The sequence below is a fragment of the Trichosurus vulpecula genome, chromosome 8, assembly GCF_011100635.1.
Source record: "Trichosurus vulpecula isolate mTriVul1 chromosome 8, mTriVul1.pri, whole genome shotgun sequence".
In the NCBI taxonomy this organism is placed as follows: Eukaryota; Metazoa; Chordata; class Mammalia; order Diprotodontia; family Phalangeridae; genus Trichosurus; species Trichosurus vulpecula.
Window position 1 is genome coordinate 194265896 of NC_050580.1, and position 19089 is coordinate 194284984.

Here is a 19089-nt window from a genome sequence, read left to right on the forward strand (position 1 = left end):
TGAAAATGTCAAGATTATATAAAAATGCTTCTCTTTAAAATTTCATACTATGCCTTTCCCTTGAGCTAAAATGGGCCCCACAACAACTCTATCCTCAGACCATCTCTCTGCTCTGTTTTCGATACTTGATCCAATCCAGCTCACTGCCTTAACAGCTCCAGACATAGTCCCAGATTGCCTCCCATATTTTCACAAAGATTGCCCCTTTTACCGTCTGTTGTACCTCCCAAATCACAGACCAGAAGACTGTGAAGGCCAGGCTAAGGTTTTTAAGAGACTTGTATCAAGAATATAGTATTCCTTCAGGTCTATAGAAATAAACTCTTATCTTTTGGGGTAAAGGAGTGAAGGTTGCCCCAGGTTGGAGGTCTTCAGGTTAGCAGAGTCAGAAGGAGGCAGGGCATAGAAGAGGATTCAAGGTGAGTGCAGCCCAGCTACCCATCATCCACTCCAGTGCCGTGTGTGTGTGTGTGTGTGTGTGTGTGTGTGTGTGTGTCTGTGTGTGTGTGTGTAGTTTTAGAAAAGTATGGCTTTTGTTGTTTTTTGGAGATTTCCTAATCCTAGCTAGGACATAATGGGAGAAAGGCAGGGGATAGCTACACTAACCATTTTATACCATATCACAGAAAATAGTTCACATTTGGTCAGGAATGCTTAATTTTATTTGTCTTAGATTATAATTTCCTTTCAGCTGAGATACATTATGTTCCTTCCATAGCTACTCACCATTCTCTTCAGCTTCTGATATGGATTAAAACCTGAATCTGTGGTATTGTTTCTCCTGACATCTTTTTGGGAAATACTCTGCAAAGTTGAAATTGCTGCCTCCAATCAAGTGAAATGTCACCTCCACTGCCATCCCACCCTGGATCCCTCCAGCTCAGGAACCCACTAGAAAACTTAAACCATTCCTTGCAGTTCCTTAGTCTACATCCCTCATCCCATAGTATCACACATGCAGACACAACCACACAAATTTCTCAGTGAAGAAGGCACCACATCCGGATAGTCAACTGCTTCTTGGGGGCAGGTGTAGTTAGAGGTCATTAGAATTCAAGGCCAGGCTCCCCTTCCAATCAATGTTTTCTTTTTGGGAAAGGAATTCCAGTGCTCTATACCAACTAAAGAGAATTATATATGTCTAGCTAGAAGATAAGGGTCTTCCAGTGTCCCAGTTGGGAACTGGGTTTTCCATCTTATCCTAGAATCCAAAAATATGTCCCTCAGGGGCTTTACTTCCACATGAACAGAAATATCCTCAAGCCTTGAAATGATTTTCTTACTCTACCCTCACACCAAACCCAGGATTCTAATCTTTTTTTTTTCATCCTTTCCTCACCCCCTACTGTAAGAACCCAGCACAGTCCCAACACTCAGACCTCTTTTAAAGATTGCATTTCATTTCAGGAGGCTGATTTTCCACACCCTGAAAGTAGAGATAGTGATCCTAGAAGGGAGAAAGTCCAAGGCTGTCTGGCATCCTGCAGCATATCCAGCAACACAAGTGGCCAGCCAGGATCATGAGTTTCCTTCCATTCCTCATATTCCACCTCTTCAATCATGCAACAGAAGGACCCCATATCTGAACTATCCAAAGTTCATTTTTCTGGCAAAGGGATAAACCTCCTCTGGCAGGTAAAAAGCATGGCTAAGATAGGAAAGTCAGAGATGGACAGCCATGGGCAATACTCAGGAGGGAAAAGTTGGCAAAGGGAAATACATGATGAAATCTGGGGCCTAAATGATGAGATCCAGGAAATGAAATTCATGAGGGAAGGAGAATACTAGGTACTCAAGGGAGTTAACCATAGGTACTGATGCCCAAAGGAGTTCATGCTTTTCTCTCTTCACTCTGAAAGACAGAAGGAGTGGTACAGTCATTAACCCTATGAATCTTTATTCCCACTCTAACCAAAACTGTACAATGTCCTCCAGTTAAGATGCCAATTCAAATCCTGCTGTTCCTCCCAGATTATGCCAAATGACTGGGCTCTTTCTCTTCACACTGCTAGCAAAATCATCTTGTTCCATTAATTGAGTCACCTTTTACTCCCTGAAACAGCCTTGGGAGCAGATGGCAAAATTCTGGGAACTTGAAGCAATGGTAAGTGAGGGAGCACCTAAATAAGTTGCGGTCCAATGGAGAGGAGATGGAAAGAGTACAGGACTTGACCATCACTTGCCATTGGAACGATATCAGGAAGGCAGAGGACCCTCAAACTGGTGGACAGAAGCTAGTCAATGGACCAATTTAAAATATCCTAGACTCTAGGAAGTGATGGATAGGTAAAAGAGGTACTTTCTGGGATCCTGAACACAACGAGCAGCTTCTGCTCTCCTAACGCAGAGGGGAGTGGCTTGTTGGATACACTAAAGGGGATTTGGGATATGGTGCCAGCTGTTTCAGAATCTGTGATGCTGCCATGGGAAGACTACAGGTATATAAGCTTGCATATACAATCATGTGCCCACACTGATATACATGTGACATCCAGGGAGGGAGCTCCCCTCCCCTCAAATCAGCTTTTTTTGTTAGTTTGCCAAGCTGCTTAGCCAGCCTGGCACAGCAAACCAGAAGCCAACAGTTTGTTATCCAGAAGGCTTAGAGTTCTTGATTCAGCACTTCCTTTCTTTTCCTTTCTAAGCTCCCTGGCATAAGAGAGCTGGTCCACTCACCATCTTCTGGGGGTCATTTCAGTCCTGTTCACCACTCTGCTTGTCACTCTTTCCCTTTGGTTGGTTTTTTTGGCTGGGCTGTCTGACTGTGCCAAGCTGCCCCTGAATTCCAGCCTGGCCTGAGCCATCCTCAGTGGGTTCCTGGGACCTTGTCTTCTGTTCAGTGCTCTCATGGAGACACAGCTCTGCCATAGTGTTATTTAGCTTCTGGGCCTGCTCTGAACTGTCAGGAAAGGAGAATAGGTTGCTCTCCTTGACGGTAGGTCCTGTAGTGGGTTTATTGCTCCCACTTGCCCTGGACACAGGGCTGCTGGTATCTCCTGGGGAGAAGAAAGGGAGCACAGGTGCAACCTTCCGGGAAGACCGAGGCTCTAAACTGGACATTGGGTTGCCAGTGCTGAGCTTGTCTTCTCTTTCTCTCTGGTGCCCATCCAGGCTAGACAGGCCACTGCTGGGCTCCTGAATACCACACTGGTCACTGTGTTCCAGACTCCTTTGTTTTTGTTTGTCCTCCTCTTCATTCTGTGACCTCTTCGTGTTGTGAGATCCCTGAAAAAAATGTACAAACAAGCTGAGTCAATGAATTCAGGGTTCCTTCTCTCCTTATTCCAGTTACACCTTTCAGGCACCCACCTGACCCTCTAAGTCCTCCTTGGGGCAGGATTGTTCTTCCCCCTCTTTCGTATCCCACCTGTCAAGATAGAGCATATGGTAGGCACCCGTTTCCCTCTCTACCCCCCTGCACCCTGAACCCCCTCCTCAGTTTAATGTGTCTCCCAAGGGAGAAACTTAGGTGTAAATGTTCACACAACCAGTTTGGGAACAAAATGAAAATAATTCCGAAGCTTTTTTTCCTTCTCACTTATGTTTTTGGCCCCTGCGAACCATCATATCCAGCCAGCTAACTCTCCCACCCTCCCCACTTCCTTGAATGCTTTCTCACTTCTGGATGCACAGCTGCTGTTTATCACCCTACCCACACTATTACATCCTATGGGGACTTTAGGCATGTCCCTGCCTGTGCTGCCTGGGAAAGGCAAGCCAGGCAGTACCTCCAGGGATGTCACTATCGTAATTACACCACAAGCTCCCAGAGGTACTGGACTCTTGCTGCTGACAGTGTCTCCCAGCATCTCATTAACCTGCAACAAGGGACAGATCCAGGTAGGAAGTGACCCTGCCTCAGAGGGACAGGAAAACCAGGTGCCTGGATGTTTAGCTCTTTGGTGTCCTTTGGCACAGGTGGGGAGAAAGAGAAGGGAGGAAGAAAATGTAGTTGGGCAGAAGGAAATCAGCCTGAGCTAGGGATACTCACCTGGCACCCAAAGCCCGATTTTGCTCACCCTGGTGCCTATTACCTGCGGGCCCGGCCAGTTAGCCTGTCCTTCCCACGGGCTTTACTGCTCATGGCTGGTACCACCTTGGGTTTACCTAGGTTCCCACTGTGAGCACCACCACCTGCAAGAGAAGATATGTGGATTAATTTGATTCACTTCAACAAACATTTATTAAGAACTTACTGTGTACGAGATATTATCAGGTGCTATGGATACAAATAAAAAAGATACAATTCTGCCATCAAAGAGCTTATAATCCAACAAGTTAGGGGGGAAATGATGTGTCCACAAATAAATATGCTACAAAATAGAATCTAATACGGCCAAAAGAAAGGTACAGAAAAAATTCTCTAAGAAAACTTTAAAAGAGAGATATCACTTTCAGTTGGGAGAAATCAAGGAAGGCTTCATGGAGGAAATAGCACACCAGAGCAGTGTCAGGATCCCTGACCCATCAGCCCAGGGCTCAGTATTCTGCGCATCTTGTGCAGGAGTTAGGGAAATGTAAGACCTTTGTTCTATCAACCCCCTCTCTCCCAAATTTTCAGACCCTGCCTACCCCTTTCATCAGGGGGCAATGGCCGAGACTGGAACTTCCGGTAATTCCTGGGTCCTGTGGGAACAAATGGAACAGGAAATGGCTTTGGAGGCTGAGGATCCCACGTAAGAAAAATATACTAATAACTTACATATATGCAATGCTTTAAGCTGGACAACACACTTTCTTCACAACAGCCTTGTGAGGAAGGTGGTTCGAGTATCGATCCCATTTTGCAGGTTAATTTATTAAGCACCTAGCATGTGCCAGGAACTGTGCTGAAACTCATAGAAATTAAGTGACTTGTCCACCTCGCGGACCTTGGAAATGTCAGACCTGGGACTGCAATCCATGTCTTTTGACTCTGAGATTAATGCTCACCCCATCATACCATGCAGTTTGGATAGGGAAGGTGTGATGGGCAGTCATTTTTCTGGGGCCCAGTCACTAAAAGGGAGAAGCTAAGACCCACAAAGGAAACTTCCTTATACTATGAGGGAACCCCCAAACTACTCACTCAGCATCGACCCTTACCCATACTTCAAGTTCCTTCACCCAAAATCAAGTCATAAAATGTAAGAGGAAAAGTAGGATGTAAAGCAGAGAAGGACCTACTCACCCTTTTTGCTGCTACCCCCTGGCATGCCCAGATCCCTGGCTTTGCTGATATCCTGAAACCTGTTGAGAAACAAGAAGAATTAAGTTCCACCAGTGTTTCTGGGCAGTTGAAAAGTCAGGGCACCTTCCCCATAATCAGGTGGAACAGAGAGACAACATGAATGGAAGGACATGGGACCTAGAAGATAAGACGCAAAATGTGCAGCATGGAGCATGGAATCTGGAACCCAACAAAAGGCATAGGAGCCCCAAGGCAGTTCTAGGGATCATGCCTCTGAGAATTTGTCACACCATCCCTTTGGGCAGAGCCCTTGGCCCATGCTACCTCCCAGCCACATGGTCACCCTCTCGCAATAGCACATACGTATGCTTAGACTTGTCCAGATCCCAAGGGCGACGCCACTCTCCATGAGCATCCCGGTGCCGTGCCAGGCGCGCAAGGTCAATCTGCTCCCTCTCTTGCTTCCATCGAGCATAATCCCTCCCCAACTCCTGGGACCCTGGCCCCACAGTCTGGGACAAGGGAAAGGGGGCAAAGATTAGGTCTGGAACAAGAGGCTCCCAGAATCTTTGTAGGATAATTGCAAGGATTCCGAGAGTTATAACATAATCCTTTGGAAGGCTAGGAAGGACATGGGAAGGAAAGGTGCTTTTGCCACCCAGAGGTCATTCTTAGAACTGGGTTGTTCATCTGTAATAGACTGAGTATGAATAGCAAGAATTTCCTCTTCACTTGTCTATCTCCATGTGCAATCCCAGTCCCAATGCTGGGTTTCCCAGCTCCATGACAGACTGTGCCTGGCCATATTGTACATGATCTTTCTTGGTGACTCCCTTTGCTAGAGCAGAAAACTCTTGGGTACCTCAGGCAAATTCTCAGAGCCACCCCCAGATGGGGTAGGTGCTTCGTTAGACCACATACAACTTTTCCTGCTGTCCCATCCCTCCTGCCAGCCCCTAAGTGCAGCACCAGTTCCCTGAAGCTCTGGAATCCTTGAGCATGGCTGGACCCTATACGCCCTGGGAGACTTACCTTTTGTCCAGGTTCCATAGTGATTGCTATTTGCATGGGGCTTCCTAGGCTGGAGCCCCCTCTTGGAGAATCTTCCTCCCCTTGGCTCCCAGCCTTAGTTGACACAATCCGCTTGCCCTGGAAGTGTTGAGTGTGGGGAGAGAACAGAGAAGCCTTCAACTTGAAAGGGTGGGGTGGACTCCATCCCTCCCATTGCAGGAGAGATTGGTCAGCCAGCAGCTTGGAGCTAGGAGCTAGGTACCTGGGTTCTGATTGTGGTTGAGCAGCTGAATAAGCAGAAATTGGTTCCTATCTCTGTGATCTTCTTTCAGCTTACCCTTACCTCCTCCCCACTGCACTCAGGGGATCATCTCACCTTGACTTTGTTCTCCATAGTCACTGCTAGCTGGACCCGCTTCCCTAACCGAAAGGTAAAGGTGTGATCTTCCTCTTCCTCTTCATCCTCTTCTTCCTCCTGTTCCCCAAGCTCCTCCTCATTGTTTGTTCCTGGGCCCAGGCTGTTGGGATGACTGCTCACTCTCCTATCACTCACCACTCGCTTCTCCTGAAAGGGATGGGCTCCTTAACCCTTCAGCATTCAGAATGAAAGCTAATTTGGAGCTTCATGGGCAGAGTAATGGGCTGCCTGGGTTCTTTGGTCTTGCTCATCTCCTACCCCCACCCCTATCTTCCTTTGGACTTGGGAGGCCTGGGTTCTTTGGTCTTGCTCATCTCTCACCCCACCCCTATCTTCCTATGCCAGTAATGACTCTCTCTGGAAATCAGCAAAAGAGCATTACTGGAACCATGAAAATCAGTGTACTCCACAATGAGGCTTGCATACCAGCAGCGTTAGACTCTCTGGAGGCCCAGTGCCACCCAAGGGGGCAGGGAAATGCCTTAGTGACCCTGTCACCCAAAAGCCAGGAAATCTTTGGAGAAGAGACAATGGGGCTTTGTCCCTTGACCCTGATTCCTCCATTTTCTCTTCCCAAGTGGGCTTCCTTTTTAACTCCTAGAGGTTTGAATCTGGTTACCCTCAATTTCAGAGGAAAAAAGTTAGGGTTGCTGTCAGCAAAAAAAGTGGGGGAGGGCAGTGAGGAACAGGAAGGGAAGGGGACAACAGGCACAATGAGTTTGAAGAAGCTGGTTTTTGGGACCCTCAGCCATGGCCCAAGGAAGGAGAGAAGTTGCAAACTCTGGGGATGTCTTCAGTCTCCTGGTGAGGAGCAGTCAGGAGGTATAAGGGGTTGTTGGCACATAGGGTAGAGGAAAGGGAACAAGTATCTCCTAAGTGCCTGCTATGCACCAGACACTGATAAATGCTTCACAAATATTATTTCATTTGATTCTCACAATAACCTTGCTCAGGGTCACACAACTAATGCACATATAAAGAGGGATTTGAATTGAGGTCTTGCTGATTCCAAGTCTAGCGTTCCATTTCCCTAGATACCTAGCTGCCTCTGTAGTAGGCACTTAGTAAATGCTTACAGAATTGACTTGAATTTAATTAAGGGAAGGTTACGTGATTGTGTGGGTACTTCCTGAGGCCAGTTGATGGGTAAAAGAAAGATCTCTTTGCCCTTAGACCTTTGAGAAATCAGGCAAAGCCACCCACAGGAACATGGACTGACTATGGCCTCCCACCCCATACCCACTCTCAAATAGAACCCAGTCTTACACTATGAGCCTTGGTAATGGTAATGGTGAGTCCATCTGCCCGAGGTGGCCGAGGAGCAGTCACAGCCATACCACCTTGTTCTGCCTGCCGCCGGTCTTCCTCAATTTCCTGTGTGATATTCCAAGAGTCAGCTCTCCTGGGCATCTCATAGCCACAGCCTCTACCCTTCTCCTGCAGCTTCTTTGAAGGGACAATATATCCCAAAGGAATGAATGAATGAAAAAGTGCTTATTAAGCCTTTACTGTGTACGAAGCACTGTGCTAAGCGCTAAAGATTCAATAGGAAAAGGCAAGACAGTCCAAGACTGACATGAGAAGGCATAGTCACTAGCCACCACCAACCTAGGGACTGTATAAAGACAGAGCGAGATACTAGCATCTACAGAAGTAGCCAGCCTCAACCCTGGACTAGGCATATGATTGTGGATACAAGCAAACAAAGAGACCAAGGCAGGCAGATCAAGAGATACAGTACCTGAGATAGAGAGACTGCTCCCTCCCCCCACCCCAGTCCCCTGGCCCCCTGCTGACCTGGTACCTGCGCAATAACGCTTGGTTCTTCCTTCTGAGTGCCACAATTCTCCTGTCCAGCTCTTCGTCCTTCTGCTCTTTCTTGCGAAGCAGAGAGTCAGCCACCCCAGCCCCCTGCAAACCCGTGGCTCAGCTCAGGTGCTGAGGTTAGCCAGTCCCTGAGCTTGCCAGACTCTCCTGTTTCTCTCCTCCTCCAACTAGACTACAACCTGCCAGCTCTCCCAGCCTGGAACCACCATGAATGTGCCAGTGCCCTATTGTCTTAGTTTCCCCTTCTGTTGCCCAGCTCAAGACAGAGGCCTCTCTCCTGGGCTGTTCCACAGGAGAGGAGCCAGAGCTGGGATCACAGCAAGAAAGGGGAAGCAAAGAGAGGTGACAGAAGTGATGGGCCCCATGGAAGGGCCATTAGCACATCCCAACCACACTCCCTGTCCAGCAATGGCTGCCTGGATGTTGGAGGGGGAAGGGCAGTGAAACTTCTCCGTGTCTGTCTGGTTGTCAGGTGTCTACTGCCTCCTGAGGTCAGATGGGTAGAGGAATCCCTGTAGCTGCCTAGTGAGGATCCTACCCAAGCTCCTCTGAATTCCCAGCGCAACCCTGAGGAACCACCCCATTGCCCCTCCCTATAAAGCTCCCTCCACTGCCCTTCCCCCTCTGAGCTCTCCAGGGAGCAAGGCTGCTGAGCCTGGAAGGGGAGTTATAAATGGCTCTGCCTCTGGCAACAGGAACCTGCCGTAGCTGGGAAACAGCCAGGGGATTCAAGAGGTTGGATGGGGTGGGCTATTTCCATCCCAATCCCACAACCCCAAGGAGAAAGAAGCAACCATTCCACTTATCGCAGGCTCCTGAGACTCCTCAACTCTCCTGCACCCCAGGTCTCTGCTACTGCCAATCCAACCAATAGGGCATTGGCAGGAGCAGATCCCATAGGCCCTTTCCCCTTGGTGCCCTTTACTACCAGCTGTCTGGACAGTAAGGATTGAGCCAGCCAGCCGGCCAGGGTGGGGGTGGGGAGGCTATAGTAGGCCCTCCTTCTCTCTATAGGAGTTGCTTTCCCACTCCCAACATCCTTGGAGAGGATTTGAAGCCTCCCTCTTCCTGCCCCACTCCTCCATCTTCCCTAGTGCCAAGAGCCCCAAGTCCCAATGTTCACCCCAACCACTGCTGACCACTGGCAGAAGCTTCCTCCCCACCCCACCCTCACTCCCAGCTTTGTCTACATAGCAGCAAATCTCCCTATTCGGAATGGGAGAGATCATTTTAGCAGGCCAACCAGCTCCTCCCCCACACCATTGAAGACCCCAGCCTCACTCCCTGGCTACAGCAAAGGGGCCACTCACAGCCGGGTACATAGCAGCAGCAGCAGCAGCAGCAGCGGGCACAGAGAGGGTTTCAGAGCAGCTCCCTGGGGAAGCCAGAGCCAACAGAGAACTGGACCTGGGGCCTCTGCCGGCCTCTCCCAGCCGGCTCTGCTGCTTCGCACACGAGATCATGTTGTGATTACAAGAGAGTGCTCTGGGCTCTCGGCCAAGCGTGCCTCAGCGGCGCCACACCAGTCCCACCCACCCATCCAAACACACACACACATACACACACAGCCGGTGAGAATCGAGGACATGGCCCAGCCCATCCAGCTCAGCCTCTGCTAGTCGACATTCTCAACTCCTATCCCCCGTCATGGGGTCGGGGCAAGAGAGCGGCCATGGTCTGTTGGGTCAGGGGAGGGTGCCGATGCTTGCCAGACTCCAGATTAAGGAATTTTTTTTTCCTTCACAAGAATCCAAGCTGGCAAAGAAATACAGAACTCACAAGTTTCCTTCTTTCTCCAACCTCCCAACCTTTCAGCTGCCCCACCTTTCCTGCCCTGTAGATTTTCTGCTCTGCAGGAACCTACATGGTCCATTACTTGGCCATTTTAGAATTCTCCAGCACTCAGCACTGACAGATCTGTGATCTCATCAATGGGAGTATTCCCTTGAATGAAGCAGTGTCCAGTTCATTGGTACCTGTCCATGCTATGCAATCCTCAGCCATATTCTCCCATAAATTAGGGGAGGAGGGGAGGGAGAGGAATGGGAGGGGTATGACTTCAGGATGAATATGGGAGTTAAAAACATGGGCCTCTGTTCTTGGAAGAAGCTTTAGGTCCTTAAAAAAAAAGTTCACAAAGCCTACCCAAACCCACTCTTTTCTTGTTCAGTCAATCAGTCAACAGGCATTTATTAACTTTCTACTGTGGTCTAGGTTCTGGAGATCCAAGTACAAAGAATAAAACAATCCTTGCTAGCAAGTAGCTTGTGTTCTAATGGAGACAAGAAGTACACGTAAAAATAAATGAATCATAAATAGAACCAGAATAAATACAAATATATACAAGGTAGGTTGGGAGGGAGGGCACTAGCAGTTGGAGGGTTAGGCTTCAGTTCTAGGCTAAGTTCATTGTCCTCTTTCAGAACCAGTCCAAGATATAGGAAGGAAGGATACAAGCATTTATTAAATGCCTATTGGGTGCCAGGCAATGTGCTAAGACCTTTACAAATCTCATCTCATTTGATCCTTACAACAACCCTGGGAATTAAGTGTTATGGTTATCCCCATTTTACAGTTGGGGAACTGAGGTAGATAGTAGTTAAATGACTTATTTGGGGTCATACAGCTGGTAAGTGGGATCTGGAGTGAGATTTGAACTCAGCTCTTCCTGACTTCAGGCCCACTGCTCTTACCCACTTAGCTCCCTCTAGATCTAGATGCCCATTCAAATGTATGTGATACTCTCCAGGAGTGAGGAACCTGCAGCCTCAAGGTCACGTGTGGCCCTCTAGGTCCTCAAGTGCAGCCCTTTGACAGAATCCAAACTTCATAGAACAAATCCTCTTAATAAAAGGATTTATTCCGTAAAATTTGGACTCAGTCAAAAGGCTGCACCCAAGGACCTAGATGTGTAGCCTCAAGGCCACAGGTTCTCCACTCCTGGTGGACAATAAACATTCTTCATCCACCTACTTCTTTCTGTGTGGATAGTTAGACAGAACTCCTTGGGGGCGGGGCGGGGGTGGGGTGGTGGGGAGGCGGTGATAATGAATCTCATTTAAGAGTCTCTGCACCATTCCTTGACTTGATTTTAAGAATAGGGATAGAAATAGGAATTGGACCTGTGATTTCATTGGTATAGGGAACTCCCAGGTAAGGAAACGTTTTCTGCCAACACAGATCAGAACTTTCTTTGTAATTTATAATCTTAGAGCACTGAGAGAGTTGGGGTCCAGGGGGTCATACAGTCAGTATGTGTCAGAGGCAGAATTTGAACCCAGGTCTTTGTGGCTTCTAGGCCAACTCTTTATTCATTAGGCCATACCACCCAGTATAAAAATAGCTCACATTTATATAAGGGTTCTAAAGCAGTGAGGGCTATTTTTTATTTTTCCTTACAGCATGGATTTCCATGGCCAGATGATTCATTGCCAAGTGACCAGTATACTGCTGTTGGGCTTCCCTGCATTTAGCAAGTCCGGTTCTCAGAAAGGAGACGTAGGTTGCTACTGGTACCATACTTGAAGACTTTCGGTCATGGTAGAACCTGCTAGAAGTTGTGTTCCACAGTCTTTGAGAACCCAGGGTTACCTGATGCCATGATGAAGCATCATGCCATGGTGATGATAATGAAGCATCAAAACAGGACTTTTGTAAAGGCTTAGGACCTTAGAATCATAGAATCATGCAGCATCAGAAGGGTCCTCAAAAGTCATCTGGTCTGATCTATATCTGAACAGCAAATCCTTCTATAACATCCCTACAAGTGTTCCTCTAGTTCCACTTAAATAGAACTTCAGTGTCTCTAGAAGCAAATCATTCCCATCCTCTGCCTGAAGCACCAAACTCCTGAGAGCCAAGAAACAGCAGGCCGAGAGGAGCCCTTCCCCACCCCACCCCCCTGCACTGACCCTATTATCCAGTTCCCCTCAAGTTCTGAAAGCTCCTTAATAACTAGGTGTCAGTTCCCCTCCCCCACCAAAATCCACACCCCTGCTTGCAGAACCCTGGTCTACTTCAACCCTTGGAACCACTGCCCTTTTCCCAACAGTCATTGCTTAGGGAAGTGGTCTCTTACACACTTCAATGAACAAGGTCGGTTGGCTGTCATGTTCAAAGAGAACCTCAACGAGGTTCTGGCCATTCCACCATCTATCAATAAACATTTATTAAGCACCTACTGTGTGCCAGACAGTGTGATAAGCACAGGGGATACAAAAAAAAAAAGCACAAGACAGTCCCTAACCTCAAGGAGCTCATATTTTAATGAGAGGAAACAACATGGAAACAAATATAAATAAAGCAAGCTATATACAGGATAAATATGAAATAACTAACAGAGGCAAAATACTGGAATTAAGAGGGGTTAGAAAAGTCTTCCTGTAGAAGGTAGGATTTTAGTTGGGACTTAAAGGAAGCCAGGGAGGTCAGTAGTCAGAGGAGAGGAGGAAGAATGTTCCAGCCACTGGGGACAACCAGAGAAAAGGCCCGAAGCTGAGAGATGGAGTGTCTTGTACATTGGCTCAAAGAGTACATGTTGAGGAGGAAAGGGTAGGATGATTGGAAAGGTAGGAGGGAGCTATCAGGAGTGGGGAACCTGCGACCTTGAGGTTTTACAGAACAAATCCTTTTATTAAGGGGATTTGTTCTGTGAAATTTGGACTCAGTCAAAGGGCCACACTTGAGGACCTAGAGGGCCACATGTGGCCTCGAGGCCTCGGGTTTCCCACCTGTGGGCTAGGTCATAAAGGGCTTTGAATTCCAAACAGGGCATTGGGGCATTTTATATTTGATTCTGGAGGCAATAGGATTGACATCTGACCTGCTGCACCCTAAGAATACCTGGGGTTTGTCATCCTCCCTGTCAGAAAGGACCACTGGGTTTTTCCATCTGCCTTGCAGACAAAGCCTTTTTCCTTCATAGTCTCCCCTAATGAAAATGTAAGCTCCCTGAGAGGAGGGATTATTTTGCTTTTCTATTCATGTCCCCAGCATTTAGTGCTTGGCACATGGTCAGCAATTAATAGATGCTTTTCTCTTTCACTTCCCACCTAAGTCTTCTCTTCTCCAGTAATCGTCTACCTGATGTAGATAGCACAGATGGCTTGGAAATCTCCCTCTTTCCCATTTTCTCCCTTAAGGACCAAAAGATAAACCCAAGTATGTAGAATGCCCTTTTTAAATTTATTTGTGCTCTCCCCGACCAATCCCTGCCCATTCTCTTCATTAAAGGGGACCTTACTTATAGGAGCATCAAAAAATTCTACCAATGCCTCAAAAAAAAAAGACATACTCCCCATTGATGCCTAAATTCCATTGTTATTCATTCCTCTGGATTGGGTGTTTTCTTCTCAAGGGTCCTTTAAAAATGTACCCATTCTAAGAGCGATAACACATTAAAACCCTAAACCTTAGCATCATAGAATGTCAAGGCAGAAGGGACCTTAAAGAACATCTTATGTAACACATTCATTTTAAAAATGAGGAAGCTGAAACCCAGGAAAGGGAAGTTATTTCTGTAAGTAGCAGGGATGATTAGCAGCAGAACCAGCCTTAGTACTGAGGGACAATATTCTTTCCATTAGCACACTGAAAGCTTAGGATAAATGAGTTTGTTCCAAGTGCCTCGGCCCTGGGCCTTGTTCTGAGGCAACTCATTGAATTTAAAAAAAAAATTCAGCTACAAAAAGCAGTTATTTTAATTACCTGTGCAGTAGTCCACAGAACACTAATATAAAAGAATATTAATAGGATAATGACTTGTCCCGGGATAACTTATAACTGAATTCCAACAAATAAGAAGAGAACAATTGCTTTATATTATAATAACAATACCTGTCATTTACATAATGCTTTCAAGTTAGCAAAGAGCTTTATATACGTGACCTCATTTTATACTTCCAAGAACACTCTGAAATAGCTACTTCTGGTATTCTTATACCCATTTAATAGGCAAGAAAACTAAGACTAAGAGTGACTAAGCAACTTGCCTAGGGTCACTGCTATTCATAAGTGAATTTAGTTTAAATATGACAAGACAATGGCTGCTTAGCCCAGTGGGGCTGGGGCTGTCAGCTATCTCTTCCTTCACTAAGGGGTTCTCCTCAGTTCTGATCCAAGCACAAGAACTAGGGGAATCTGACCATCTAAAGGAATGGTTAGACTCTTGCGTTCTTGGGCTCTTCATAACCCCACCTCAGAATGCTGGGGAAAATTACTTAAAGATTAGACTTTGCTCAGGTCTAGGGTTTCCTAAAAGAGGGATATAGAAAAATATTCAAGGTACAGTGTAGATCAGGCATAGGACAGATATTTATTTCTTCTATTTGTTGCTGTTCAGTTGTTTCAGTCTCGTCTGACTCTTTGTGACCCCTTTTTGGGGGTTTTCTTGGCCAAGATACTGGAATGGTTTGCCATTTCCTTCTTTAGCCCATTTTACAGGTGATGAAACAGAGGCAAACAGAGTTAAGGGACTTGCTCAGGGTCCCACAGCTACTAAGTGTCTGAGTCCAGATTTGAACTCAGTTCTTCCTAACTCCAGGCCGGGCACTCTATCCAGTGCACCACTTAGTTGCTTATTTCTTCTATATAAAAGAAATATTCAACACATACAGGAGTCCCAAATATGAACTGACAGAAAAATCTAAACAAGCAGCAGCAGTAACATAACTACTGTCATACTCTCCTGAGAGGTTGATACTTAAAATATCAAGATAGTTTTCATGACTGCTGAATAGGCATTTTACATGTCATCCCTCTCTGCATTATTTAGATAATTCCCTCCATGTCTTCATGTCCATGTCCTCATGTCCATGTCTTCATGTCCATGTCTTCATGTCCTTGTCTTCATGGTCCATGTTTTCATGTCCTTGTCTTCATGGTCCATGTTTTCATGTCCATGTCTTCACTTCCATGTCTTCATGGTCCATGTCTTTGTGGTCTATGTCTTCATGTCCTTGTCTACATGGTCCATGTCTTCGTGGTCCATGTCTTCATGTCCTTGTCTTCATGTCCGTGTCTTCACATCCATGTCTTCATGTCCATGTCCTCATGTCCATGTCTTCATGGTCCATGTCTTCATGTCCATGTCCTCATGTCCATGTCATGTCCATGTCTTCCTGTCCATGTCTTCATGTCCATGTCTTCATGGTCCACATCTTCAGCCAAACCAGTCCAGGGCTTGGATTCTTCTTTCTCTCTGATTATCTTTTCCAAGAAGTGTTGTAGTGAATGTAGAGGACTCTTCTCTGTAGTGCAGCTGGCACTGAGAACCCAAGATCTTCTTGCCTCTCCAACTTACAAGATTGCTTCCTGTCACACATTTAGCACAGACTGAGGAACCCAGGACCTGTCATAAACCCATGAGGTTGCGTCTAAGGCTGGTCACATCCATCTCAATTTCACCCTTTGGTCACCTAAGTTCAGGGAAGAAAACACAAAGCAGAAAAAGGCATCCTCAAGCCCTAAAGCCCAGGGTCAGCTCACCTAGTCTAGCTAAGTTCCCACTTTAGCTGCCATGTGATAGCAATCACCATGCTGGCGGAATGGAGAAGGTCACCCTTCACAGGATGTCTTGGAGTCGTACCATGCCACTCAAAGATTGGAAAGAAGAGAGATGAGAATGGCTTTTCCTGGTCAGCGGCCAACAAAGGGATTGCTTCGTTATCTCAAAGTTAAGTCTTGCAGCACCGAGCCCAATGTGTCCCTGGGAGTTATCTGGGAAACTCAGGCATACATTTTTTGGATCCATCTCCACAAATGTCCCATGGGGTCTAACACTAGTTACTTACACAAACTCACAACCACAAAGTTTCTCTTTTTTTCTCACTTCTGCTCTGCCCAGACTACTTCCTGTAATGCAGTTAGCACAGACTGAGAAACCACTACCACCACTAGCTCTCTTCATGACCTCTGCTCATGCTGTCTCCTCCCCACCTCACCACTTGACAGAAACCGGCTCCAACTCCTTTAGAGACAGCTTCTAGAAAAATTCTCTCCAAATGCGCCTCCTCTTTTCTATTGTTCTCAACATGCCTTATCTCTGACAATGTCTGCCTTGGTATTTGAGGTTTTCTCTGTGTTTCTCTGGCTCTTCAACCTCTCTAGATGTTCCTTGAGTGGCCATAAAGTTTTGGGTCTAGGAGTGACAAACTTGGAATCAGAAAACTCGCATTAAAATCCTGCCTCTAATACTTACTATCTGTGTGACCTTCGATAAGTCAGTTAGTCCATCTAAGTTACAGTTTGCTCATCTATACATGGCAAACATGTACAGATGACTGGGACTAGGTGTCCTCTGAGGTCCCTTCCAGCTCTAGATTGACATTTTTTTGGTTGGAGGCAATGGAGGGGGGGCCGTTAAATGACTTGCCCAGGGGTCACACAGCTAGTATCTGAGGTTGGATTTGAACTCAGGTCCTTCTCACTCCAGGGCCAGTACTCTATCCACTGTACCACCTGGCTGTCCCTTGGAGTGACATTTTAATTATGGAATCATACGATATCAGAGCTAGGAAGGACCTTAGACATAATCTTTCCAATCCCCTTATTTTCTAGGTGAGGAAAGTGAGATTTAGATTAGTCTAACTGTCATAGTTAATCCATTTCTTCTGACCTCCAGGTCCCATATGTCTTTTTTCCCTCCCTCCACCCCCACCATTGTACACATCCAATTTATAACATTTATTTATGCCTTTTTCCGCATCAGAATCATTTCCTGTTGAATCCTCCCTTGTAACAAAGAAAAAAAATTGAGTAAAATCCAACCTTCAAAGTAATTGCTGCTGACAGCATGTATAGAATCCTACACCCAAAGATTCCTATCTCTTTACCAGGAGAAAAGAAGATATGTTTCGTCCTCTTTTCTCCGAAACCGAGATTGGTTCCTGCAATCCGCTGGAATTCAGTAGCATCTTGTTGTGGCAATGTTGTTATCATTTCTATTTCTGAAAGACTGTCCCTCTCCCTACTGTCACTTGACATCATTCCAGCACACTTTTCACTATGCCACAGATGGTAATTTCCAAATGCCTCATCCCCAGCCTCAAGAGGTTCAGGAGAAGGACAACTCTCACTGTGTACTCACTTCAGTCTGTACAAGTGAAAATCTGGTGAAAATGAATATCAAGGGCAGCCTTGAAAAGGAAAAGAAGCTACCAAGTAGCCTGCTGAGGGGGCATCGAATGGGGTTGGGAGCAGGGGAGGGCAGGAGTCCAACTTCTGTGATGGGGTAGGGGACTGTTATGGGTTGATCATGGGTATCAGAGTCTTACATGGTTTTAGCACCAGCTATCATCCCCCACTCTCCAAATGTCCAAGGCTCAGGATAATTGTCATGTTCCCTCACCCCCCATTCCCATCCTCTGGAGCAAGGGTACATCACCTCTTTTGTGACATGGACCCTTTTAGCAATCTAGTGGTAAAAACCAATGGACCCCTTCTCAGAATAGTGTTTTTAAATGCATAAAATAAAATACATATGATTACAAAGGAAGCCAACTATATTAAATTATAGTCTGTAGAGAAGAAGACTTCAATTATATGCAATCTAGTGGCAGGTCTAATAATTACAATGATTTTGAAGTAGTGATGAGCATAAATAATGTTTCCACGTACCTACAACATCTTTAATGTGACATGAAAATATCCGATTCGCTAACAGCAACATTGTGCAATGACCAACTATGAATAACTTAGCTCTTCTCAGCAATCCAATGATCCAAGACAATGCCAAAGGACTCATGACGGAAAATGCTATCCACATCCAGAGAAACAACTGATGGAGTCTCGATGCAGATCGAAGTATACTGTTTTCACTTTGTTTTTTTCTTGTTTTGTTTTTTTACTTTTGGTCTGTTTCTTCTCTCACAACATGACTAATATGGAAATATGTTTTACATGATTGCACATATATAGCCTAAATCAAATTGCTTACCATTTCAGGGAAGGGAGAGGGAAGGGAGGGAGAAAATTTAGAACTCAATTTTTTTAAAAATGAATGTTAAAATTGTTTTACACGTAATTGGGAGAAATACTATTGAAAAAGAAAATATCTGTGACTTATATTGGTGACAAACTCAAAGTTTCTGCTAATACTAGTGTGGATTGCTACCTACATTCATAACTAAAGGGAATGCTTAATCTCCATTAGACTTTGGTGAAAATAAAGATGTAATTGTTTTTCCCACCCAGTTCACAGACCTCTTAAAATCTACCCAGAGCACTCTGCTCTAAAACGATAGCGATAACTCTAATCTATATGGCACATGGGTTTACAAAGCCCTGTATATACATTATCTCATTTCAAACTCATAACAAATCTGTGAGATAGGTGCTAGCATTATTCCCATTTTACCCATGAGTATACTGAAACTCAGAGAGCTTAAGCAGCTTACCCAGGATCACGAGTGTCAGAAGCAGAATCTGCACAAAGGTCTTTGTGACCCCAAGTCCAAAGCTCTACCTACTAAACTGTATTGCCTATCCTGTCCTATCCTATTCCATCCTATTCCATCCCATCCTAGCCTATCCTAGCCCATCCTATCCCATCCCATCCCATCCCATCCCATACTAGCCCATCCTAGCTGATCCTAGCCCATCCCATCCTAGCCCATCCCAGCCCAGCCCATCCTATCCTGTTGTGAACTGGTAAACTTTCCCTTTA

The 19089-nt window shown here is 46.0% G+C and overlaps 1 protein-coding gene across 3 annotated transcripts; it reads right to left on the minus strand.

Moving 5' to 3' along the window:
* Nucleotides 1-639: 639 nt before the first annotated feature.
* CCDC9B (coiled-coil domain containing 9B) lies at nt 640-10320 on the minus strand. 3 transcript variants are annotated; one of them, XM_036769590.1, is made up of 12 exons: nt 9737-10320; nt 8397-8510; nt 7866-7973; nt 6558-6746; nt 6203-6319; nt 5534-5682; nt 5171-5229; nt 4573-4626; nt 4035-4134; nt 3310-3367; nt 2677-3225; nt 640-1852 (listed from the first exon to the last, which is right to left on the minus strand). In XM_036769590.1, exons 1-11 carry the CDS (start codon nt 9887-9889, stop codon nt 2695-2697), a joined length of 1632 nt encoding a protein of 543 aa, XP_036625485.1. In that variant the 5' UTR covers nt 9890-10320; the 3' UTR covers nt 640-1852; nt 2677-2694. The 3 variants fall into 3 exon arrangements, with proteins under 3 accessions (XP_036625485.1, XP_036625486.1, XP_036625487.1); XM_036769591.1 differs by having other exon boundaries at nt 6558-6743; nt 9737-9889; XM_036769592.1 differs by lacking the exon at nt 9737-10320 and having other exon boundaries at nt 8404-8974.
* Nucleotides 10321-19089: the final 8769 nt, after the last annotated feature.

Coding starts and splice junctions, on each gene's coding strand:
- CCDC9B (XM_036769590.1), bottom strand. CDS start 9,889: ATGATCTCGTGTGCGAAGCAGCAGAGCCGGCTGGGAGAGGCCGGCAGA. Junction 7,974..8,396: donor CGTTATTGCGCAGGTACCAG/GTCAGCAGGGGG, acceptor AATATCACACAG/GAAATTGAGGAAGACCGGCG. Junction 6,747..7,865: donor CCATTACCAAGGCTCATAGT/GTAAGACTGGGT, acceptor CATCCCTTTCAG/GAGAAGCGAGTGGTGAGTGA.